We start from the raw sequence: 27,362 nt of genomic DNA on the forward strand, positions 1-27,362 counted from the left end.
GCGTCAATCCTTGGATTAGGTGGCTTCTTGAAAACAAGCCACTGTTTCTCAAGGCGAGGACCAGCTCCAAGTCCTCTTGCAATGGATTTAATCTTCCAAAAGACAACTCAATCACAGAAACCGCCTTTAAAATGTTATCCTAAAATGAGGAGATAAAGAATTAAAATATTTCAGGCAAATTCTTCCAACTTCCTCTTCCAAATCACCTTGATCAATGAGACTGCAAGTTAAAACCAAACTTTAATTGTATTAATAGGCCCGAGCTTACAAAGAGCTTAGGAAATTCTTAGCCTTTTTATACTGCAAAATGTGGTCTGTACAGAATAACAGTGTGACTAGACAAGGGTTTGCTGATATTAGGTGTGTGACTTATGGATCTAATCAACCATCACAGCAGAAATGATGCCAGACTGGAGTGAAGGGGACAGACATATACAAGGGTCAGATGATATGAAGACATAGGGAAAAAACAGCCATGTGACTAAATTGACACATCTATAAGCCTAGGAATGCCAAAGATTGCTAGCAAACATCAGAAATCAAAAAAGGCAAGGAAACTCCTGCAGGTTTCAGGAAAAGCACAGACATGCCAAGACCTTTTCAGACATTTCACCTCCAAAAACTGCAGATTATAAATTTCTACTGTTTTACCCAGTTTGTGGTATTTTGTTATGGCAGACCTAGAAAATTAATACAGATTATAAATATAGTCAACTGACTTGACAAAAGAGCAAAGGCAATTTCAATGGATAAAGGATAGTCTTTTCAATGGAAGATGCTAGAAATGGATACCATCTAAAAGAATATAGAAAGACCATATACCTTTCAAAAACCAGACTAAAATAAGAAATGAAAGATTATACAACTAAAAGACAGTATTCTAGAAATTCAGGTGACTTTGTGGTTGGCAATAACTTTTGAGATCACCACCAAACACAGGACCTATAAAAGAAAACATGATTAAGTTGGACTTCATTAAAATTAAAAACAACTGCTCTGTGATAGCAATCTTAAGAGAATGAAAAGAAAGTCACACACTTGAGAGAATCTTTGCAAAACACATAACTGATAAAGAATTGGTATCCAACATATATAAAAACCAATTAAAACTCAATTAGGAAAACAAACCAACTAAAAAATGGGCAGACCTCTTGGCCCCTTTGCATACTGAGGTAGAAAATCCAATGAATTCTTTCATTCACCTGAAATTATTTAATTTAGAAATGTAATCTAACATCTTGTTACTCCAACTTTGTTTCAGCACCAACAGCATTAACCAAGAGTTTCTTAGAAATGCAAGACGACTACCCTAGACTTCCTGAATCAGATCATCACAACAAGATACCTACATAATTCACACAAATGATAAAGTCTGAGAAATACTAGTCTTAACTGGTACTCAATTTCTGTTTTGGAATGATTCCATCTATTAGATCTTTTCTCACAGAATTCTTCAAGTAGCTTCAAACAACAAATGAAAAGGAAATCAAATAAAAACCAATGATATCCAGAAAAAAAAAGGTCTGACTAAATGAACAGAGATGTCACCAAAAAAAAAATATATGGGGGCAATTAAGCATATGAAAAGATATTCAACATCATATGTTACTAGGGGATTGTAAATTCCTTTCAGAATAACAAAAATCCTAAACACTGACACCACCAAATGATGGTGCAGATGTGGAACAACAGGAAGTACAAAAAACATACCAAAATGTTAGTAATAGTTACCACCAGAATGGCAGGATTATAAGGGGCTGTTATTCTGTTTTATGCTCAGAATAATATTAAATTTCCTAATATAACGCAACATAGACATAATAAAAAAGTTGGGCCTCACTGGTGGACCAGGGGTTAAGTCTCAGCGCTATTACTGCTAAGACCTGAGTTCAATCCCTGCCTAGGGAGTTAACCCATGGTGCAGCAGACCTCTTCTGTCTCACCCACTGCTCCCCTTAGCAGTATATTTCAGTAAATCTGCCTGTTCTGCTCCCCACTCTGTCTCTGGTGAATCCTCTCACATCCCCACACCTCTGGCCTACACTCCAGTTCCCACACACACACACACACACACACACACACAATAAAAAAACATTCTACCAAAACTGGCTTGACCATTACTGATCCACTACAGAATGGCACTAGGGCTGGACTTTTAATAGCATCTCATTGATCCACTAAACAGGATTCCCCAGACCTCAACCCCAGGGAGTACCAATCTACATTTTAGGGTATGTGAAAAAGTATTTTAAAAATCATCTCAAATGGGATCAATTCTCTAATGGATATTCAACTATAAGGACACATGCATAGAAAAATAGAGAGTCTTTTCAATAAATGATGAGAATGAAAAATCTAACAATAGAAAATAGTATTAGAATGGAGAAAAAGAGGTCAATTTTATTCCTAAAAATCAATCAAGAATATATAGGAAACTGTTGCTGGTTTCTGGAAGACCGCCAACATACTAAACAACCAATGAAATAGCAACAAAATAACACGAAATTGCTTTTTTTTCAATGAGTTTCAAATTAGCAGACAAAGGCAGTGTGTGGAAATACTGAATACTTACTAATGTTTTAATAGAGCAGGTTCTTCCATGTATGTTTTATATACACTGAGCTTCAATGTATATTGAAGAGGGTAGGCAGATGTAATTGCTATTCAAGAAAATGGAAAAAAAATTTTAGAGATAAATATTGATAGCAATCACATCTATCCCAAGCAAAAATCCAAAGATGTGTAAAGTTTCAAAGGAGGGGGGAAAAAGTGACCAGTGTCTCTTCCCCTGGAAAGAGACTTCAATAGAAGAGATAGCAGAATAAGCATTGATGAAAACCACAACTACATTGTATCACTCACTGTTCAGGATATATCCCAAAATGCAAGAGGTTAAAATGAGAAAAAAAGTGATGTATATATGTGGAAATAAACCCAGAGGATTCAACAATGGAAATTCTAAAAGGAAGGCAGAAAATAAAAAAATAACAATACAAGAAAATTTCTCCAAGCTGGATGGACTTGAGCCTTTTGATTAAAAGGCTCATCAAATGCCAGGTAGAAATTTTCTTTAGAGGTATCTCTGCTACATCTAATATGGTAAAACTTTTGAATTCAAATGGAAAATGTAGAATTACAGAGGCTTCTAAATAAAATCCAGCTGATAACAAAGAAAGACACTTGACATTAGACTTCTCATCTGAATCACTACATGCCAAAAGACAAATAAATGCTATGCATCCAGAATTTAAAGGAGGATTATGACCTTTGATTTAGTCTTTCAAACTCCATTTCAAGGTGAACTCAGGATTTTGAAGTCTTTAAATGTAAGTCTCAAAAAGTATACATCTAGGTACATCATGTATTCTTGAAAATAATTACTTAAAGAACTATTCTATATAGGGCCTCCCTTGTGGTGCAGGGGTTAAAGACAGTGCTATCAAGCTATTGCCAGCCACTGTAGCATGAGTTTGACTCCAGGCTGGCCGCAGACCTCTCCTGCCTTGCCCACTGCTCCCCTCAGCCATATATTTCAGTAGATCTGTCTGTTCTGCTCCCCATTCTTTCTGGTGAATCCTCTCACGCCCCGCATCTCTGGATTAAACCCCAGTTCTTGTGTGTATAAATAAATCTTAAAAAAAAATACTATTCTACACACTTGAGAAAAAGAATTTTAAAAAATGAACTTAATGCAAATAGAAAAAAACTGTCACATGCAATATTTCACTGCTTTTTAAAAGAACTTTAAAACAACTGCTTTGGCTATCTGATGTATGATTGCCGATAAATCTTAAATAAAGTATTAGCAAATTAAATCACAATATATTAAAGGAATAACATACAATCAAAAAAGGTTATTCCAGTACTAAGAATGTTAACATTAGTAAATTCTTTACATTTATAAAGGGGGTAGGGAACTAAAAACAAAACCAAAAACTGATATCTGGAAATTAAAAAAAAAAAGATGGTGAAAAAGGATTTTAAATGGTTTTTTAAAAAAGTTAAAATGGCTTTCTAAAAAGGGCTAAAATGCAACATCTACTCCCAATAAAACTTGTGAGTAAATCACAAAAGATCCTCATTAACATAAGTGCACTTAATTATCAGGAACTGTCAGCATATGTGATATGGTAAGACACTAGGGGTATGGCTCACTCAAGGCAACCAAAGAAAGAACAATCACTGTCTCCACTGTGATTCAACACAGTCCTGGAGTCTAGCACTTCCAGTAAAGGAAAAAAAGTATAAATACTTTTAGGTTAGAATCTTAAGTAATTTTTCCCAAAAAATTTTATCTGCAAATCACATGTTTGCAAACTGTCAAATCTAACAATCAACTAAAAATACTAAAAATAGTAAGATATAAAAAAATCAATTTTCAGTATGCCAGCAACAGTCACTCAGAATGAAAATGAAGCCATATACAAGACCCACATTAAATTAAATTAAAAACAAAAAGCTATGACTCTAACGACCAGGATATTGAAGAGGTAATGGAATGGAGACTTAAAGTAGTTCACTTCTCCCCTGAAAAATGTATACACTGAATAAAATACAAGTTGAAATCTTAGAGTTATTTGAACTTGACAGAATGTAAAATCTTCTAGGAATAACTATTTGAGAAAATTAAGAAAAATTCAAGAACAAGGACCTCGTGCCACCTCTATTACAGATGTGAAATAAGACACTTAAATGGAGAATTAGCAAATAAATGAATAAACAGAACTCAAGAGAGTTCATGAGTAAATGTAATGAGAAAAGTAGCATCTGAAATTAATAAAAATGACCATTCATTTGAAGAAAAAATTCTATTCCATACAGAAATGTTCCAGAGGAATAAAAGACAGGAAAGAGGCTTTGGCTCACTAGCTAAAGCACTGTTCTAAAACAGATTTTGTGCTCAGCAACAGCTGACAATGTTTACCATGCTTATGAAAAAGTGATGATGTCATTACTATAATCCCTAGATTATATTTTTAATTAAAAAAACTATCACCACTCAATTACTGGGGAAAAATGTCATTTTTACTTTAATAAAGATGGAAAAAAATCTTCTACGAACACAATACCAAAATTTAAAACTCTAGCAATAAAATTCACAGATCTGACTACATAAAGTGAAAAACACTCATATAGCAAAAGATTTATCAATAACACAGTCAAAAACTATTATCATTACCAAAAGGAGTGTTTTAAGAACTTTAACAAATCCAAAAGGCCCTATTAATTATTAGCAAATTCATAAAACCTCTCAAGAATTACACAATTCTACAAATTAACTGGTTCTAAGGAAGCAAGTTCACATAGATGTGTACACAGGACTGTTAGTGGATATTGGGTATTTTTGTTTTTAATGGAAAAAATCCAAATGCCTATCAATCAGGAAAAAAATCAAATCATGGCACATCCTATAAAGGAGAAGTATGTCATCAAAAAAAAAAAGGTAAGGGCGAGCTCTGTGTATGGACATGAAACTATGCTGTGAGGGACTATCCATGATGCTTCTCTCTGAGGAGGCAGAATTACAGGGAGATGTCAGCTTTCACGAAATCATTTTCATTTTTTGGAACATGCATGTGTTACTTAAAAAAGAACAAAAAACCAGCTAACAACAAAAACCCACACATGCAAAGGGAATGTCACCATCCAAAAACAAAAGCCGGTAAACAGTTATAAGAAAAAAATGCCCGGAACAATAATTTTAACTTTACTGATCCAGGAAAATTAAAAAACCCATTTTCACACTTACATTAGCTGGTTGCTCTCAACAGGGACGTCTGTGTCTTCACTGAGTTCCAATCTATTACGCCTGTAGGTCGAACCAACACTCAATCCATGAATTAATAATAATGAGGCAGAAAGAATTTTCCTCCTCACATTGCCAAGGAAACCTCTCAGCCACAATTCAAACACAGGACGTGTTTTTAAAACCTCTCCCAACTACTGGGAGATTAAGTCCATTCCAATAACCTTTGTCAGACTGGAGACAGCTAGAGTTAGTTATCTCCTCAAAAAGACAAAACCAAAAAACAACAACAACAACAAAAAAAAAAAAAACAAAAAAAAGTTCATGTAAAGATGAACTTGAGATTCAAAGGATTATTTAAAAAAAATCCATCTTCCATAGCCGAACAATATAATTTAAAAAGAAAAAGGAAAAGAAAAAAGAAAAAGAACACCAAAATTCATTAAGATCCAATTTCTGGTCTTCAAGATTTCTTCACCTATTAAGAAAAAAACAGAAACCTTCCCCCATCTTTATTATATGTATAATAAAAGCATACTTGTATGTAAAAATATAGTGTTTTATGTATATAATATACATATATACTAACTGGCTTATACACACACACACATACACAAATGTGTAGAAATAAAACATTTGGGTAAGTTTTCCCTTTTAAAATATAGTATAAAAGTCTTTAGATTTGGGTTCATTGTAAAAATAGTGAACTTAGTCTTATACCAAAGTATCATGAAGTACATTAATATGTTATGCTAAATTTTGCCCAGCCCACAAAATAAAGATGAAGGGAAATCCTTACACATTTATTAATGTGTATAATATGGATGTATGTATATATATCATCATCATCTTTATCCTCTTCGGGGAGTGTTTAACCAAAAAAGATAGAAGCACATAGTTACAGAGTAACTACAGAGAGGTGCAGCAAGCTGTAGAAGGCAGAGCAGCAGTACAGCCATCCTGAACTGGCGCTATCAAAGCACAGAAAGCTTCTATAGAAGGGAAGAATTTTTTTATAGCAACACCAATGTGATTGGCATGACATTCAATATGAGCCCTGCAAAGGCTTGCTTATGCAGCCTAGTTCCAAATTCGTTACTAGTGTTGGCTACACCTAAAGACTTTGCAGTTATCTATTTACTCCAGTTAATAAAAGGGTAAACTTTAAGAGTTGAAATTTCATTTCACAATGGTACATATACCATTTAAGAATTAAAAAAAAATACAAAAACAAAAAACTATTTTGATACATAGAAATTTTGAAACCAGCCCAGTAACAAAGCAATTTTGATTCTCATGTAATAAATACTATTGGGTTGTCGGAAAAGTCATGATGTATTTTTTTCTATGTTTTTCAAAGGTCATTTATTTAAAGAACAAAGATATCTCAATGATATATTGCCCATTTTGTTTGATAACCTTCTGCAATCTTTCAGTGAGCTTCATAATGCCTCGTTCATAGAAGGACCTCTCTTTTATTAGCAAAAAACTGAACAAGGTGCTGATATACAGCCTCATCTGAATTGAACATTATACCATACAAGAAATTTTGAGAGTGAAACAAGTAGAAGTCTGGCGGTGCAAGGTAGGGCAAGTTTAGTAGATACGGCAACACATTACATCCAAACTCCAATAATTTTTGATGGATGATCAAACTTGTGTGTGGTCTCACGCTGTCATGATAGAACACAACTCCTTTATGATTAATGAGCTCTGGACATTTCTGGATGATGGATTAGTTCAAACTGTCCGATTGCCGACAGTGCACATTTGAATAGATTGTTTGGTTCCGTATAAGGAGCTTGAAAAACACACCTTTAAAATCCCACCACACTTAGAGTATAACCGTCCTCTGATGAATGTCTGCTTTCGATATCTTTTGAGGCAAACTACCACTTTGGGACCAAGACCATTTGTGTACCATACTGCTGTAAACAATCCACTTCTCATCACCAGTTATCAGTTACTTCAAAAAAGGATCGTTTTCCTCCCGTTTAATGAGTGTATTGCAGATACTCAAACGTGCTGCCAAATGAACTTCTCTGAGTTCATGAGGAACCTCGAGATAGCTTACGTACCCCAAGTTTTTTCAGGTGCTCATGAATGCTTGAATAATGATGTTCAATGTTTCTGCAATCTCCATGTCAGGTAACCTGGGTTTGACTCATCAATGCCTTTATTTTATCATCATCAACCTTGGCATTGCCTCCCTGACTGAGGAGCATCACTGAGATCAAAAACACCAGCACGGAATTTGATGAACCATCACCGCCACTGATGTCGTTGTAACCATAAACTTGATGAAACTTTTCACAAGCTTGATGTGCGTTCTTCCCTTTACGGAAGTAAAACAGTAAAATACAGCGAAAATGCAGAGTGTGGTCTTCCATCTTCAACTTGTAAGATTTCCGAAACTCAACCAAATCACTCATTTTTTTTTAAATGAAGCCAGAACTGTCAACTGTCAAATGACTAGCAATAACATAGATGCGAATGACTCTAGTACTTCCAAAAATGAACTAGTGCCATCTGTTGCAAAAATGCATCATCACTTTTCCGACAACCCAATACATAATTTCTAGGCTAAATCTTGCCAAATACTATCCAAGACAAAACTAAAATCAAAACTTAAAAAAAAGTGGACACCTTTTACTCACACTTAATACTAGTCAATTTTCCAGGAAATTTTTGGGCAGGGAATATCCCCAAATCTAAAATGAAAAAAAGGAAAAATTGGGATCTCATATTAGTTATTCAGTCTAAAACTTTTAATAGACTTTTACTAAAAGTCATCATTTTCTGGCCTCCCACTCAATCACAAAAATATACTTTTAGAGTGGAAAGGGACTTTAAAGATCGCTGAGATCAATTTTTCACTTTACCAGTGAGGCAATGATTCCTAACACATGAAAATATTGGCCAATTAATCTCATAATTATCTCATAATTAATAATCTCATAATTAATAATACAGTAGTATGGATCAGACAGTATACTTTTTAAAGGCGATCTAAAATCACTTAAATTAGAGAAACATTCTTTGGGAAATGGATACTGGGTCTCAAAGTATGTTCATGGGACTCATGCTCATTCCAATTACCATTCAATCTGTAAACTTCTGCTATGTCATTTACCCATAAATTATGTAAAAGTACGAACACAATATTTTTATTTTACACTATCTTATAAAAGTTTAAAAAGGCAGTTCAAAGACTACACATAAAAATTGTTTTACCTTTTATATAAATCCAATCCTAAATATAAAGGGTAACTATGACACTAAGATGAAATTATAAAGCTGACCAGTATGAGGAGGCAATTAGAAATTGCCAAATATAAAACAATTTTGTGAGTTTTTGCCATGCAACAAGTAGTAATCAGTTTTTAAAGAAACAGGAAAATGGGAAAAGGGAAAGGAATACCCACTCAGTATGCTTTCTTTCTCAATTACATTGGTTTCAGAGCAAACTTTCCACATTGGGAGAAATCTTTACTTAAAACCAATCACTAATTTAATCAACTAGTCAGAAAGTCTCAGGCCTTTCAATGCTGCACTATATTTTTTAAATTAAAAAGTATCTTTTTTCTTTCAGTAGGCATAAACCAAAACTCAAGTGACAGCTGTATTGAATTACTAGTATGAAATCTTGAAAGTTAATCTTCACTTTGCAACATTATATTGCCTCTGAGGAATTTTCAGCAATTGCATTTTCAGATTTACTCAGATTAGTTTATAAGGAATAGTTAGTATAACTATATGTAACAACTATAGCAATTAGGATACAGTAACAGCAATAAACTGCCCATTTTTAATGGAGAAAGGAAAAAGAAATTAAGATAATATTTCTTTTTCATTGCTTTGAACAACTTCATTCTCAGGATCCCAGCTCAGAACCAATGTAGAATAATCATAGTTAACATTTTTCAAGTTCATTTTCAGAAACATCAGCTGTTCTATATTGTCAAAGTCCAGGCTCATGATCTGCTTTGGATGAAAGTGGCTATTTGTAGTAAAGATACACTCAGATTGCCAACTACACATGGGGCAGCTCAGATACTGAATGGCAACTTGGGTCAAAGCAGGCCATATGCTCACCTTCCTCTGCCAGTAAATCAAAGGGTCATCATCTCCTGAGATCTCTGCGTACTTCTCTTTGAAATATTCATCCACTACTGCTATAGCAGAAGGAAACATGAAGCTTTTGCTTCCAATGGCAACAATATCTGCAGTTGAGCTATCAATAGACCCTGAACTGGAGGGGCCTTCTCTTATAGATGAGGTAAATGAATCAGTTCCTACTATAGTTGAGGGACCAGAAGATTCTGGAGTTGCAATATGGCAGACCTCTGGTGAAGATTCCATATAATTACAAACTTCTTCTGCAAGGATCTGCTTATAAGTTTCTATATCAGCACCTTGAGGGAAAAAGTCTTCCAATTTGTTTTTAAAGCAAGGATCTAACAAAGCAGCCAAGATACAGGGCTTGGACTTGAGCATGGCACTTAGAAGGGTATCTGTTTCAAGTTTCAGAGATAAACTGTCCACCAGATTGAGTGCCTGAGTAATACCTCTGACCTGAAAATCTTCTCTGAGTTTCTGCAGTGAAAAAAGTAGATGATGGATTAGGGGTAGCACCTGATTCAATCCTGTGGTTTTCACACTCACTTTCTGAGTGGCCTCCTCAAATGGCTTAAGAATATCACAAACATAAGTCATTAGAGTCCATTGAAGGGAGGTTAGCACAACTCCACTAGCTCTACCAAGACTATGGTGAACTGAGTAGCAATGCTCCAAGAGCCATTTTAACATATAGAAGGTAGAAATCCAGTGGCCAGTTTCATCCTGCTTCAAATTCTTCCAAGGAAGTTGGTGATCATTTTGGAATTCTTGCAGTATCTGACGAGCCTTGACTGAATGACTAAAATGATGACAGGTTTTCCTAGCAGCCACTAACATATTCTCAATGCTTTTGTGCTCACAGAAAAAGTCCTGAATGACTATATTTAAACAATGCAGGAAGCATGGCACATGCGTAAAGCCACCATCTTTGATTGCATGTACCACATTAGAGGAATTGTCAGAAACAATGAAGCGGGGGATGAGGAAATTAGGAGAAAGCCACAGACCAATCTGGTCATTTAATTCTTGTAAAATGTTGGTGACCAAGCAGTCTTTGGCCAAACCTGTTACACAAAGCACTGCCCACTTTCTAAAATTGGGGCACCTGCCATTATTGAAAGGTGTAGTTTCCAAAGAGACCCAGTGCACAGTCACAATGAAATAGTCAGTGGACGGATCATGGGTCCATATGTCCACAGTCAGGTGAATCTTCTGGCTTTGAACATTCTCCAAGGTCAAGAAAATTTTTTCTCTGACCCAATCATATAATTGAGGTACAGCCTTAGTAAAAAAGTAAGTCTCTGATGGTAACCTATAATCAGGGGCTACAATCTGCATAAACCGCTGAAAAGCTGGGGTTGAAAAGTAGTTGTAAGGATGCATATCCTCCACAATCATCTGAATAATTGCCTGACTTATTTGACTTGAGACTGAATTTTCACATGTTTCTCTCTCCTGTGCATTCAGCATAGAATCTTGCTCTACAACAGGAATAGGACTCTCAGATCTTCTGCTTTCAATCTCTAACACAGGAGGTTCATCTGACTCAGAGTCACTAAGATCCTCAACTGTTGTATCATGGCTGCCTGTAGACTTCTCTCCATGCACAGTATCGCTCAAGAGCTCATTTCTCTCAGTCTCAGCCTCAGCCTCATCTAATCCATTTCCAACTGTACCACTGTCTTTATTGGCAACAGCCCAATGGATGGGATGTGTGGCCTGCAGATGTCGTTGAAGTGTTGAAGTTCCTAAGTGAGAACCTGGCCTACCACGGCTCACACTTCTTTTACATATGTTACACACTGCTCTTGAGATGTGCTGAGGATCAGTATAAAAAAAATTCCAAACTGCAGATGTCTTGGCTCTTGTTCCAGGAATTAAGGCATGCTTGACAATGTTACTTTTGATGAGAAATCTCCCTCTTTCTGCTCTCAGGGCATCAGATACTGATTTCTCACGTTTCTTGCCCACTCTATTATCATCTAATGAATCGGTAGGGATATAGTCAAAACTTCCATTGCTTCCAGCAGAAGAGGGAGACAAAGGTACATCCAAAGTAAAATCCTCCTCCCCACTAGTGACTCCAAATTTGTTGGCCCTGGTCCAGTGAGGTGAATGCCTTGCCTGCAGGTGTCGTTGAAGAGTAGATGTCCCAAGATGGCTGCCTGGTTTACCCCTGCTAACACTTTTTTCACAGAGGTTACAAATAGCACGCCAGGTGTACTGTGGGTCAACATGAAAGAAGTGCCACACAATGGAGGTCTTGGCTCTGGTACTAGGTAGATAAATCTGCTTTTCGATATTATTCTCAAAAAGACTTTCTTCATCCTGCTCAGGAGCACTGGAAGTTAACAAGGCAGGACCATCTGCAACAGGCCTTCCAGATCCCAAATCCTTACTAAATTTTTTTGCAAGGATCAGTTTTTTCCGTCGTCTTTTCCCCTTAATTCGCAAACCCTTCTTTCTTTTTTTTTTAGCAGGCAATTTCGCCTCTCTATCCATTCCTTCTGCCACCATCTTTCCCTCTACCACATCATCTTCATCTGTACTAGAATTAATAGAAACACATCCCAGAATCCCAGCACCACTAAAAGTGCTGCATCTTCTACCAGGAGAGAGTGAGGAAACCGGTACACTTAAGGTACATACACTCATTCTCTTTATGTCTCCAAAATTCGTACCAGAATCTGTTAGAGGGTTTATTGCTCAAGCAGACATACGGCTGTTTCTCTCTACTTGCATTAACTTTTCTCCAATTTCTATGGAGACTCAAATTCCCTTTGGACCAATGACTTCCAAGCCAGGTTATTTTTGGAGCAAAAGTGACAGCAATGAAGAACATTCCCAAACTCTTTCTTAGAGGGCTTTAAGATCCCTTCCAACTTTCTGAGTTCTAGATTCAAATAGTCCAATCTCCTCATGGTACAGAAAAAAGAACTAAGGCACGCTTTCCCAGGGTCAGTAGCAGCTAGAAGGCAGGTCTTCCAAATCCCTGGCCCATGTTCTTTCTGCTTCAAGAACTTTATCTACTTGAAATGTCTTCAGCTTTTAAAATATTTTTATAAAGCCTCACGGTAGCGACACTGATTTCCCTTACTTCTGAAATTAATTATTTTTTAGGAAATTTCAAGTAAACAAAAACATAGTGCATCATTCAACATTCATCATTTCGGACTATAATTTACTAATACAACTCCAAACGTCAATTCTGGGAAGCTAAATCAGACTCCACATACTGGTCACTAATGGCAAACACTATTTGCACCCTTTCAACTCTAACTAAAAAGTAAATACAATTTTTAAAATTGTGGGTAGCTGAAAAAAAATGCTTCGAGAGTCAAATGAAAATATCAAGGTTACAAGCTGCATTTTCAGCTGACTGTTTCTATCAAGAGTTAATCTACGTTTACTTTTCAGACTAAAGGCTGGAGCAGCTTTTACAGCTTTATGGCCTGTAAATGAGTGACTCATAAGTTGGACGCTATATGAGCAGCAGAAACTGAAATAGGAGCTTTAAACCACTTCCATACCTTCTCGGTTGATCTTCCCCCTTCCCCCAATACCTACATACATTTACCCTAAAAAGCATCGCTATCACTAGTTCCACAGCCTCCTTCACAAGGTCCAGAACCAAGGCCTGGAAGATGTCAACAATATGGGCCTTCCCCATAGGAATCCGCACCGATTATGGGAGTTTAGGGGATGTTCTTCATTACGGTTTCATCAATCCTACAAGGAGAACGGAAGTGCCCCTGTTGCTCTTGACTTCGACGCTGAGGGCAGGGGTGGGAGTGTAATTAAGGTAGGGAAGGGGCGTAGGATACCGGAATAAGGTCGGAGGCTTTCTGTATGTGGAGTTTGAGAAAATCCCCAAAGTAGGAGGACCCTGGAGAGGAATAGAGTAGGTAAATTCAGCTCCTGGCACTCAGCTTCGTTGAGGCAGGGGGGGCCCGCTAACCTAGGGAAACTGCAGCCCCGAGGACAGCAACCTGCGCTCTCTCTGGGAGGCAGGAACGAGGCTGCTTTCTGACGGCTCCTACGGTTTCGCCAGCACCGGATGTGGGGGAGGGGAGGAAGGTTGGCCGGGAAAGGAGCAGGCGCTGTGGGGATGGGGTGAAGTGGGATGGGGGTGGGGCGGATGGGAGACGGGAGCGGGAGCCTGGGGCTCCCAGCCCGCCCGGGCGAGGGCAGCGGTAGGGGGTGGGGTGGAGAGGAGGGGGTTGTTACGGCTGAGCCGAACGACCCGCTCTGACTTTCTGGACTAGGCCGCGACCCAGGGCCGAGGAGAGGCCGCAGCCACTCCCCTCGCCCTCTCCCCCCACCTCCCCGGCCCAAGCCACCCGGGAATCAAAAAACGGGTCTAGTTACCAGAGAACAGAAACTTTACCGAACCGAGGACACTATCCCCGACTCCCGCTTGCTGCCGCGACTTTCTTCTTTCTTAGCCGCTGCCGCCCGCCGTCCTCTCAGCAGCAACACCAGCAGAAAGCCAAGACTGCCAGCGTCAAAGATGGCGCCCGGCTACAGGCTCAGCTCTAAGCCCCGACCAGTAAAAGTGCCAGCACGACGCGGGGCGCAAGGATTCTGGGAAATGTAGTTTCCGCTACGAGGCGAGGCTTAAGATGGCGTCCTGCGGTCACCGGTCACGTGATGGGGAGGCGCTAAGTCGTCCAGTCCCCTTCCCTTCGGAAGAATGGGTTTTACAATAGAAAAGCGACGGTTTCTTGAAAATATATTTAGTTTATTGGGAAAAAAAAAGTTTTTAAACCAACCGAAGTAATAGGCGAGAAAGCCGGGAGAACTGTGTCAGTAGGTGTTCAGTTTTTTCTTACCTAAATGTTTGTTTACTAAATGAATTGTCTGACCGTTTAATTTAGAAACAAACTACTTTCCCCATGCAATGTTGAAGAATCCGTGCATTTATTTTTATTTAAAGAAGTGAGATTGAGCTTGGGGACAGTTTCTTTTATTTCTTAAAACGAATTTTTGTATTGAAAAATAATTCATGCACACTAAAAAGTTCACGAGGTTTAACATGGGTCATGAAAAGGGAAAAAACAGTCACCTCCCACTTTATTATTAACAATTCCTTCTTTTTTCGCACTTAAATGTTTTTACTTTGTTCTCATAAAAATGATACACAAAACTGGTTTATAAAAAATACATAAATATATGTAGAGTAGAAAGTTTAAATCTCAAGCTCATTCCTGAGAAATAATCTTACTAATTTAGCATATATTCGCTATAAGTTTTTGGTATGCAAATATACTTAAATATTTCACAGTGATAGAGCAAGTAGCCCAGGCCCCCTGCCCTTCTTACCTCCCACCCGGCCGGGCATAGCAGGCGCCACACAATTTGTTGAGGAGGCAACATTTTACCGAACTAGGATAAGACGATACAATTTTCGTACTAAGAAAGGATAATTGATGGTAAAGCAGATGGGACTTGAGGCACCTTTTTTTTTTTTTTTTTTCCTCTTGGGCTCCTCTGCCAGCTACCAGCTTGGTGAGGGAGTCCCAGCCAGTTCACACGGGGTATGTATCAGGTCAAAGGGGTCCTGAATCTCCTTACACTCGGGCTTTCATCTCCTTTCAAAAAGAGAAGTCACAGCTCTAGAACACTAGCCCCATCCCTCCCTGACAGGACAATACTCTCTGATTGCCATGCCAACCAGCCCTAACAAGCACGTTCACAGTAACCAATTTCTGTATGTACCAAACACCTAGGGTTTTCCATTAACAGAGGGCTTCTCAGACAAAGGGCTTTCCAGCCTAAGGCTTTCAAACTGCAGTCCTGGTCTGATTGGTATGCTGTGCGTACTTTTATCATGTCATCAAGTCCAAAGTATTATAGATTGCAAGATGTATCTTATCTTTAAAAAAAAAAAATAAGTAAAAGCCCTGACAGGTCAATTAAGCCCTGACAGATCATTGATCAAAGATCGAAGATCAAATCTGTAAAGATTTGAAAGAAGGTGCATCTTACAATAAATGAAACCTGTGTCCCAGTTCTTGTATGCATAAATAAATAAATCTTTAAAAAAATAAATGAAATGCAGTATTTTAAAGATAACAGGCTAAAATTATGTATATTGTCATACAGTTGTTGGTTTTTTTTTTTTACTTTGTGATGTATCTTAAATATCTTTCAATGGTCATCAGTGCTTAGAGGCCTACCATATTCTTTTTAGCAGTTCACACCTCTGTAAGGCTATTTTGCAATATGTTTTACCAGTTCCTTATTGAAGGAAATAATCACGTTTCAGTTTCCATATTCTCTCCTGAGTGGGGAACGAAAAAATAATGGAGCAATAGGAACATTGAAGAGGGCAGAAGTTAAAAGCTTGGGATTATTAAGACAAGGTAGAACCTCTGAAGGTCAAGGGAGAGCCCACATTGGGATAACCTCCCCCATATATATGCAAAAAGAATTCTCAGGGGTGGCTCTGTGTTTGCCCTTGTATATAAGGGAGCAAGTGTCTCAACCAAAGGCATAATCCCCGGTTCCTCCTGTACCTCACCTTGAATTCCAAATGAATTTCAATCTCTAGACCGCTTCAGTAAATAACTGACAAAACCTTTAGGATGGCTACTGTGAGAACCAAGATTTGGTAGTGCTCTTTAGGAAAGCAATTCAAAATTAGGCAAAATTCGACTCAAATGTAAATATTTATTTAGACTAGGACAAGAAATAATAAATGGCACATTTGAAAACTCTGTCCCACATATATTTGAAACTCAAAGTCACTTTTTTGCCATAACTTAACATAGATATAATCCCCTATGAAAGTCTTCTATGATTTGGCTGAATGACAGTTTTGTAATAATTTCTATAAAGACAATGAAAATATAAAGCAGTCTTTCAACTGGCATCTTTAACAATTTTATCAACGATAGTTTAGAAAAGTTTCTATTCAACTTCACAACTTATTGGTAATGTCTTGAGAATTATAGGATTGTTGTGAAATTTTTTTTTTTAAAGATTTATTTTTTATTTATTTATACAAGCACTGGGTACAGTCAGAAGCGCAGGAGGGTGAGAGAATCCACCAGAGCCAGAGCGGGGAGCAGAGCAGGCAGAAGGACCGAAGTACACTGCTGAGGGGAGCAGCGGGCGGCAGGAGAGGTCTGCGCGCCCTGTGGGACCCTCCTCCAGTGGCCGGGGAGCAGCCGGGGATTGAACCGGCGCTGCAGAGGCTGCGGGCAGCTCCGCAACCCAGCGCTCAACCGCTGCACCACCGGGGAGGCCCAGGATTGTTGTGAAATTTAGGGAAATTTCTATCAAATTTACAGATGCAAGCACTAAGGCTTTGTTGAGTACTATTGAATTTATATAATATATACTTGATAAGAGAACTATTATTTTTACTAGATATATTAGGTATCTAATGCTGCATAATAAAGAATTCTAAAATTGAATGATTTAAAACAGCAACTGAATTATTACTCCTCTGGTTCAGGAAGTCAGAAGCAGTTTCACTGGATGGTTCTGGCTCAAGGCCTCTCTTGTGTTTGCAGCTGTTGGTCAGTTTCACAGGTCATCTGAAGGCTTGAGCTAGGGGATCCATTTCCAAGTTCATGATATACCTGTTAACAAGAGGCCTTGGTTTTTCCATATGTAGGTTTCTCTATGCTGCTTGTTAGGATGTGGGCAGCTGGCTTCCTCCAAAGCCAGAGGGAGGGATGCAGAAAGAAAGAGGGAGATCAAGATAAGAGGATGGAAGCTACAATTTTTACCATCTAGCCTTGGAAGTGATATACCACCACTATCTTCCACTTTTCTTATTTATTCTTTAGATTTGCCACTTGTCTCCATAACTAAATAAATTTTGGAGTACAACTTCATATCTCCACATATGTGCATACCTCACTCCTCTCCACCCAATCTCCATGGAAGAGAAACAGGGAGGAGGAACCTAGAACCCAGTGGAAGATGGTGCTAATAGTCAACTCAATGGTAGAAAGTAGAGCTTTCCAGACTCCACCCCCTGAGCAGGGGCTGATTGGAAGTCGGGGCTGAGCTGGGCCTTTTCATGATTTAAAAGTTACCGGGCTTTTGGAAGTTGAACTGCTGGTGTTTTGGCAATTGTACAGCTGGGGCTTCGGCAGTTCAGCCACTGGTGAGATGGGGTATCTGGAGAAGCTGCCAGCTTGCCCTGGGCTTCTTTATGGGCCTTGGTCTCTGCTCAGTGGATTCTATCTGGGGTAGCACAAATGGCATCTGGTCATATGTCAGAGTGTAAATATTTTCTCTCTCCTTTTTTTCCTCACTCCCTCTGTAAATAAGTCCTGCTATTGCTTTTCTTCCCATGTGGCTGGGAAGGATAGGACTAGAATGGCTTTTACTTCTCATACTAGATAGGACACCCTGTCCAGCCAAAAGGCGCTTCCCTGGGATAGGACAGTTTCCTCTGCCAGGCTTGGTGAGTTGATTGAATGAACAAGGGCAACCTGCCAGAGACTATTGGTCTCATACTCCTCTTTCCACTGGGGATCTCCTGAATTGAAGAAATTGTATCCCTTCATACCAGCAGGATCCCAAAAGGATGGCTCTTTCTTTCTTTGCCTTTTTTTTTTTTTTTTTTTGCCTCTACTTTTATGTCACATTTTCCTACCTGGGCAGACATTCATGTTACATGTGCTATTAATGCCCAGATGGGTGGGGATGGTTTTAAGGGAGGCTACTGAAGAGGCTCATTATCTCCATCAGGAGGATCTAGAAACCCCATAACCAGAAACTGTCTTAGTGCCAGACCCTAACTAGGACCCCAGTGATAGGGGGATAGAAAGGTGAGAGCACTGTCCCAACTACTCATTAGTAGGGCTGAGGCAGGAAATTCTAAACCAGAGAGTTTAGTAAGATACTGGAGCTTCAGCAGAAAGCCAGCGAAGGTCCATTTGAGTTTCTTTTTTTTTTTTTTTTTAAGATTTATTTATTTATGCATACAAGAACTGGGGTACAGGCCAGAGGTGTGTGTGGAGGGGTAAGAGGATTCATCAGAGACAGAGTGGGGAACAGAACAGGTAGATTGACAGAAATATACTGCTGAGGGGAGTATATACTGCTGAGCAGGCGAGTCAGGAGAGGTCTGCTGCACCATGTGGGTAGCTCCCTGGCCAGGGATTGAACTCATGCTGCAGTGGCTTTGGACAGCTTCATAGGTGGCATCTCAACCCCTTGCACCACCAGGGAGGCCCCCATTTGAGTTTCTTGAAAGGATTAGCTAAACTTAGGTACTTACACAGATGTGAATCCTCATGTGCCAGAAAATGGCATGACATTCATTGGGCACAGCACTCCAGATACAAGGAGGAAATTAACCCAGGTAGCTGGTGCTATAGAGATGAGTCCTTCCCAACTGGTAGATATAGTCTTTGGAGTTTACAATGTTAGAGAGGAAAGGGATGGCAGGGAGAGAGAGAGAGAGAGAGAGAGAGAGAGAGAGAGAGAGAGAGAGAGAGAGAGAGAGAGAGAGAGAGAGAGAGAGATGAATTTAGAGTGGGACATGGTCAGATGCTGTCTGCTTTACCCCAGCAAGTTGTATGTGGAAAACTGGAGGCTTTTCCACAGATACCCCACCTACCAGCGATTTAACTACCAGCAGCCTCAGCCTCACCCCTATTTCCCATCAGCCCCTGATCAGGAGGTGGTGTCTGGAAAGCTCCACCTTCTACCACTGAGTAGGCTGTGAGCCACTAACTCAGAGGTTGCTTCACCCCAGTACACAGCCCTGTCACCTTCCATCCCCTGCAGCCTTCTTCCTTTCTCTTGGTAACCTGCTCACATTCTGTTCATCACACAGATGCACCCTGATGCAATGTGGAAGGGGACTAAACAGGACCTGAATAGCATGATGCAGAGATGTTGGGATCTATATTGAATGTTTGTTGCCATTTCATGTATTAGTGATAACTGAATATTACACCTAAAATTTTAAAAAATATTTATTTATTTTGGTATGGAACTGGGATGTAGGCTAGAGGTGCGGGGGGGTGAAAGGATTCACCAGAGACAGAGTGGGGAGCAGAACAGGCAGATCCACTGAAATACACTGCTAAGGGGAGCTGCAGGTGAGACAGGAGAGGTCTGCTGCACCATGTGGGTTAATTCCCTGGCTGGAGATTGAACTCAGGCACTCGCGGTGGGCCCTTGCAGTGGTAGCACTGAGACTTAACCCCTAGGTCACCAGGGAGACTTCACCTAAAATTTTACGTGTGTGATGATTAAAAGTATTTTCCAATAAACTCATGCCATTTGCAGCAACATGGATGGAGTTGGAAGGGATCATGCTCAGTGAAATAAGCCAGAAAGAAAAATAAAAATACCGGATGGTCTCACTCATAGCAGGGATTTAGAAAACCTAAATAAGGAAACAGGAAAAAGAATAACTATAAGAAAGAAAAAATCAAAATCAACAAACAACTATAAACCAGAGACATACTATGGGGGGGGGGGCGGGGAAATGAGGAATTGGGGTCAAAATAAGAGGGGTGCAATTGTATGGGGAATATTAAAAAAAAAGAAAAAAACACACAAAAATTTTAGATTTTCCCAAGGATAGTTAAAGTAAAAATGTGAATCCTTGAGTCGTTAAAAGAAAAAAAGAATTTCCACAGACTAGCTTCTGGTTCCATACATTTCAAATCTTGTCTCTTTTCTACAATCTGCATGCTCTTCATATCAAGATATGGCCTCTGGTTGTGGAATTTTAGGTCATAAGTCCAGATGAGTCTGCATTGTGGATCATCAGGATATCATTGAAAGCCATTTCTATCTATCTATCTATCTATCTATCTATCTATCTATCTATCTATCTATCTATCTATCTATCTATGCATACAAGAACTGGGGTATGGGCCAGAGGTGAGGGTGAGAGGATTCACCAGAGACAGAGTGGGGAACAGAACAGGCAGACTGACGAAATACACTGCTGAGGGGAGCAGCGGGCAAGACAGGAGAGGTCTGCTGTGCCATGTGGGTAGCTCCCTGGCTAGCTGGGGATCCAACTTGTGCTGCAGAGGCTGCAGACAGCTTCAGAGTGCTGTGCTTAATCCCTTGCACCACCAGGGAGGCCCTGAAAGCCATTTCTGTACCTACATGTCTAGCAGTAATTTAACTCCAATGAAAGTGACTGTGTGAGCTACATAAATATAACCCAAAATAATTATATACTAACTGAAACTCTTAGCCAAATCCCAAAAAGGATTTGGAAAGTATTAGAAGGTTGGAGGGAAAAGAAACAGGGCTCTTAACCATTGTTATTAGAATATCCTATTTCGCAAATTTTGCAATGACCATATGAACATCTTGCTAATTTCCTTGCCCAGAGCCTTGAAGGGGGTTTATATCGCAAGGGGCCCTGAAGGTTAAATTTTACGAGCTTCATTGTAACCCTCTTCTCTTTGTGTGGTGGCAAGGTGTGCCGATTGTGGAGTCAGATGATCTGGATTTAAATCCTGGTCTCTCCCTCATCCTGAAGTTCTAGCCAACTCAGTGTGCACTACAGGCTGGGATTAGTCCCAGTTTGTGCTTCCCCACATTGGAGAATAGAGTGGGGGAAGGAAACTTCCCTGTGAGTAGCTAATGTCCAACAATAAAGTCCATTCTCTCTTTTTTCCTCCCTGCCTTTAGGTCTCAGCTGCCTGACATGAATGAGAAAATAGGGATCAACAAAGCTTCGAGCTTGGAGATTAGATGGGTCACAATACGTGCTACCTACAGGTTAGTAGGTAATTCATAAGCTTAAGATTCAGATATCTCGCTCTAGCTGCAAGGACTGGTATAACTGAAATCAACCTTCCCGAGACTGCCTCTTCACTCCTGATCCTGTCTTAGGCTGTTTCACTTCATTAGATAGAATGCATTTCTTGGTACTTTGTTTTGGATGGGTTAGCTGTGCTTTTATTGGGCGCTGGGTTAGTGAAGAAACGCCAGGGAAGGTTCTCATTGTCATTGTTGTACATATCATTGTCGTCATCATCATCACCATTATCCACCTTGCACTGAGTGCTCTCCAGTGTTTACGTCCTTGCTGTAGGCATTGTGGGGAATCCCAAGTAGCCAAAATATGTAGATCTGCCCATGTAGAACTTTTCTGGAAGACATGATAAATATAAAGATAAATAAAAACCAGATAGTGTACACTAAGTGTCAGGCTCCTGTTTAGACTTGGGGTTACAAACTTGATGCTTACATAAACCAGGCACATGTGTACATGATCTGGTGAACTGGGTATAAGAATAAACATTGAGGGCCTCTCTGGTGGCACAAGGGGTTAGGACACAACCTATGAAGCTATTCGCAGCCACTGCAGCATGAGTTCGATCCCCGGCCATGGAGCAACCCACATGGCATAGCAGACCTCTCCTGCCTCGCCCGCTGCTCCCCTCAGCAGTGTATTTCAGTCAATTTGTTCTGTTCCCCACTCTGTCTCTGGTGAATCCTCTCACCGGCTGCACCTCTGGCCTGTACTCCCATTCTTCTATGCATAAATAAATAAATCTTTTTTTAAAAAAAAGAATCAACGTTGAGGGCCTCCCTGGTGGCGCAGGCAGTTGAGCGCAGTGCTGTGAAGCTGTCCCCAGCCTCTGCAGTGCGAGTTTGATCCCTGGTTAGCCAGGGAGCTATCCACATGCCACATGTGCGGCAGGCCTCTCCTGTCTCTCCCGCTGCTCCCTTCAGCAGTGTATTTCAGTCAGTCTGCCTGTTCTGCTCCCCGCTCTGTCTCTGGTGAATCCTCTCACCCTCCCGCACATCTGGCCTGTACCCCAGTTCTTGTATTCATGAATAAATCTTAAAAAAAAAAAAGAATAAACGTTGAGAGTGTGCATGCCCTGCCCAAAAGGCTCGCCGTTACCACACAGCTGCAGCCCTTTCCTGCCAGGAGGAAATGCACACCCAGTGTTACTATTTGTGGGCAGGGTGAGGGGCACTCTGGGACCCCCAAACCTGCCTTCTCTGTATAGGTTCTGCCATCTGCCTCATCAAGACAAAACATATTCTAGTGCGTAGACCTTCGACAGAAAAAGACTTGAATACAATTAGTGTGCAATAAAGAAAAGAGAAGAAAAAGAGAAAGAATGTAGTTTCCAAATCAAGCACTCAAAGTTACCTATCCCCTAGTGGGTGAATGCCCAAACAGGTTGGCCCAAAGCAGGGCCACTGAGGCCTGAAAGGCTGCCACAAGTCTAAGGCATCTTCTGGTGGGGACACATAGTAAAGGGGTCGAAGGGGCCAGGCAAGTCTGGAAGGAAAAGAGCAAAATCAAAACCCAAGTCAAGATAAAGACTGCCATTGTCAACCTCCCTGCAGGTCTCTCTCCCACATTTCTGTCTTTCAAGTGTCTTCTTCCATATCCCCCAAATACCTGGTACAAGTCCAAGGCCAGAAGCTTCTTCACATGTCTCTCTGCTCCATGTGCCTCTTCCAGGTGTTCTTCTGCTCCCTCTGTCTGCATGTTCTCAGCCAGGTTTTCTCTCCTTTCTGTCTTTTCTAGCTTTACCTCCCTGCCCAGTTCCACCTTCCTCACAGTGGGACAGGGAATCTGGAACCTCCCCTTTCCTCATGGACCACAGATTACATTACCACATCTGATTTTTCAAGACAAAATAGAAATCCAGATTTTAAAAATTTTTTTTTATTTTTATTTATTTTTTTAAAATTAAAAAAAAAGATTTATTTATTTATTTATACAAGCACAGGGTACAGTCAGAAGCGGGAGGGTGAGCCAGAGCGGGGAGCAGAACAGGCAGAGGGACCGAAGTACACTGCTGAGGGGAGCAGCGGGCAGCAGGGGAGGTCTGCGCGCCATGTAGGACCCTCCTCCGGTGGCCGGGGAGCAGCTGGGGATTGAACCGGCGTCGGCAGCTTCACAACCCAGCGCTCAACTGCTGCACCACCGGGGAGGCCCCCCAGATTTTTTTTTTTTAAAAAAGATTTATCTTTATTTATGCTTACAAAAATTAGGGTATAGGCCAGAGATATGGGGGGCATGAGAGAATTCACCAGAGACAGAGTGGGGAACAGAACAGGTGGATCTACTGAAATACACTGCTGAGGGGAGCAGCAGAGAGGTCTGCTGCACCATGTGGGTCAGCTCCCTGGCTGGGGATTGAACAGTGGCTGGTAATAGCTTGATATATTACTTTAACCCCTGCGCCACCAGGGGTTAAATACAGATGTTCATGAAAATTTCTGATTTGTAAATTTGGAAGCTAATTCAAACAAAAACAAAAAAAATCACTTTGTGGGTTGGTCTGCAACCTCTTCTTTAGTTCTAGGAGAGTTAGGAGGAAGAGGTTGTCATTGAAAAGTGCAATGTTTCAGGAAATACTCTGAAGGGAGGGAGACTTTCATTCACCTTACTGGAGGGCAGGAGTGACATATGGAGTCACTTAATGTAGGGCAGAAGTGATTATGGAGGAGGAAAGAAGCTATGTTGGGGTAACCCCTGAAGGGGCAAAGAGAGAAATTCAACCGAAGAGGTGTCCACAGGTTCTAGGAAGGCATGACGTTGTAAAGGTAGGTTGAAACAAGACCATGGAACCTTAAATATAGGGAAGGCATTGATAATTGGCAATAGGGATTCCTTGCAGGCTTGAGGAGGGGCAAAAGCTAGAGGATATGCCACTTGCAAAGCTATGTTTCAGGAAGGCTGAGGAGTGTGGATGTTCAGTGGGTGTAACCACAGTAGAGTCAGTGGAAGCATCAACAGTGGTCCCCTGCCCAAAAATAGATGACTGGATCAAGAAGATGTGGCATATATACACAATGGAATATTATTCAGGAATTAAAAAAGATAAACTCATGCCATTTGCAGCAATGTAGATGGAGCTAGAAGGAATTATGCTCAGAGAAATAAGCCAGAAGGAAAAAGAAAAATATCGGATGGTTTCACTTATAGCAGGAATATAGAGGAACCAAATAAGACATCAGTATAAAAAAATAACAACAGTACAAAACACAGCAAAGCAAAAACAGACAATTATAAATCAGACATCCTGCAGGGGAGGAGGCGGGAGAGGGATCCGAGGGAGGGAGGGAAGAGCACAGGGGACTGAGGTGATGGTGCACGGGGTGCATTAGTGAAGGAAACTCTATGGGGACTACACCTGGGGGTGGGGGGTAGCATAGTTTAAAAATGAACAATGATGTGAAAAAAAAGTTTAAAAAAAAGAGTAGTCTCCTTCTTAGTCCTCCCCATTGCCCCTCTTGTTCTATAATTTATACTTTTCTTGTTGTTCCCCCAAAGTCTAATAACATACACAATTCCCACATCACCAAAAAAAAGTGCACATGAGAGCATTATGCTCAATTCTTAGCCTCTGTCTGGCATGCCTAATGTAAGGGCAGGAAGGGCACTGAGCAGATTTTCTATGATTCTATGCAGACCGGGTAAAGGAGTCCTGGCGCCCTCAGTGGCTTTTCAGATTTTTATTGGGATTCACCTGGTACACAGCAGGCAGGGGTGTCGGGGGTGGGGGGGCTGCCGGGAGGCTGGCAGGCCTCCCAGCCCCCAGCAAGTCTTCACTCTGTCTAGGCTCTGCTGCTCTCGTAGTTCTTCATGCTTTGCTGCTTCTTTTCTGCTTCTCCTGGCGTCTCTGTGACGCCGCCCTTATAAGTCCAGTCTCAGCCCAGGTGAATCCCATCTACCTATGCCCACACCCTACTCCAGGCACCTGCCATCAGGCATGCATTCAGGACCGCAGGGATCCATCATCTATCCTTATGGCACGAGGGCAGAAAAGCCTGATACTTTTTACCTTACCCTACACCTAATTTCTCATCTTCATTGCCTAGTTTCTTGTCTACTTTTCACCTCCTATATGCTCTTTAACCAATTTCATTTGGATGTATGTCCTTGTGGCATACAATGGGAATAAATGGATCCATTTCAGTGCTTATTTTTCTTTTTAGTTTTACTCATCAGCATTATCGATAGTTTATTACATGCCAGACTTTGTGCTAAGGTTTTAGGTACATTGTGCAATTGAATCCTTCCAATAATTCCATTAGGTAAGTACTATTATATGTCGCCTCATGGGGCGGCAGCGTTGGGAGTGGCTCAGGGAAAGACAACTCAAAAGTCCAAGTAGAGAGAAGAGACCGAGAGGGGTTTACACCTCAGGAGTGCAGCCCCTTTCCGAGGGCAGTCTCACATTTATTGGAGATCAGGTTCGGGGAAGGTGGGCAAGTACATGGAGGAATGCATGTGGTGGGGATGGTGTAGGGTAAGGTAAAAGGATCAGGCTTTTCTGCCCTCCCGCCATTAGGATAGATGAGGGAACCCTGTGGTCCTGAATGCATGCCTGATGGCGGCCACCTGGAATGGGTACCGCTGGGCTGAGAGACTGAGGTTATAAGGGCGGCATAATGGGGACGCCAGCAGAAGCCAGGAACAAACAGTAAGCCAAGAGAAGAAGAAGAGAAGCAGAGAGAACGCCAGAGAGCCCAGAAAGAGTGAGGATTTGCTGGGAACTGGGAGGACTGCCAGCCTCCCGGGGCCCTCCCCCTCCCCCCGCACCCCTACCTGCCATGTGCCTGGTAAATCTAAATAAAAGACCTGCAAAAGCCACTGAGGACTCTGACTCCTCCTTTACCTGGTCTGCTAGATCAGAAAACCTGCACAGTGTCATTCCTGCCATTACAGATGTGTATTGGGGATGCATAATAGTCTGGTGGAAATGTGTATTGGGGTGCATAGCTGTCTGGAACAAGCTAGGGGGGAGTAACTAGGGCTGTTGCCTAGGGGCTCCATTGTTCCTGCTGATCACAACATCCCATCTCTGGTTCTGTGCCACCATAGATATGGTGGAATAAAAATTAAAAGGGGGAATTGTAACAGGGTGGTCCCCAGGAAAGGCGGAGGTTCCCTGCCCCACCCAAGGGAGGGTGGAGCTGAGCAGGAAGAGGAGAAGCTGCAGAAGAGACTGAGGAAGGACGCAGGATGGAGCCAGGAGACACGTGAAGAAACTGCGCTTGTCTTTTGGTTGTGGACTGGGTGACACAGATGTGGGTGAGACCCGTGGGGAGGTGACAATGGCAGCTTTTATCTTGATGTTGATTTTGCTCTTTTCCTTTTGGGCTTGTCTGGTTGTTTCTGACCCTTTTCTGTGGGTCCCCACTGGAAGATGCTTTAGACTTGTGGCAGGCTTTGGGGCCTTGCTCTGGGCCTATCCTATATGGATGGACTTTTACCCACAAGGGGACGGGTAACTTTGGGTGCTTCATTTAGAAACTAGACTCTTTGCCTTACCTGTATTGTTTCCTAGTTTTATTAAAGTTCCTTCCCATTAAAGTCTCATATGTTTTGTGTTGATGCGGCGGATGGCAGAACCCATTTAGAATAGGCAGGTTTGCGGGGTTTGGGCTGCCCCTCTCCCTGTCCTATAACAGATTCTGTTGTCACTTAATTTTCTATTAAGGTAGTCTATCTGGTTATGCTAATCTGGCCATAATGTCTGCCTGCTATTTTCAGCAGATACTGGTTTTCCAG

At 40.8% G+C, this 27,362-nt stretch overlaps 2 protein-coding genes across 2 annotated transcripts; both read right to left on the reverse strand.

Annotated features, from left to right (window-relative positions):
- Positions 1–5,762: 5,762 nt before the first annotated feature.
- On the reverse strand, positions 5,763–6,705 carry LOC311179095 (uncharacterized protein; the record flags this gene model as incomplete). Its single annotated transcript, XM_084245994.1, has 1 exon — positions 5,763–6,705. The coding sequence occupies one exon, from the start codon at positions 6,703–6,705 to the stop codon at positions 6,598–6,600; it is 108 nt and encodes a 35-aa protein (XP_084102120.1). The 3' UTR covers positions 5,763–6,597.
- Positions 6,706–7,890: 1,185 nt separating this feature from the next.
- Positions 7,891–13,535, reverse strand: ZBED6 (zinc finger BED-type containing 6; the record flags this gene model as incomplete). Its single annotated transcript, XM_084245527.1, has 4 exons — positions 7,891–8,081; positions 8,404–8,457; positions 9,604–12,413; positions 13,396–13,535. 4 exons carry the CDS (start codon positions 13,533–13,535, stop codon positions 7,891–7,893), a joined length of 3,195 nt encoding a protein of 1,064 aa, XP_084101653.1.
- Positions 13,536–27,362: the final 13,827 nt, after the last annotated feature.

Source organism: Talpa europaea (assembly GCF_964194135.1).
Source record: "Talpa europaea genome assembly, chromosome: 10".
Taxonomy (NCBI): domain Eukaryota; kingdom Metazoa; phylum Chordata; class Mammalia; order Eulipotyphla; family Talpidae; genus Talpa; species Talpa europaea.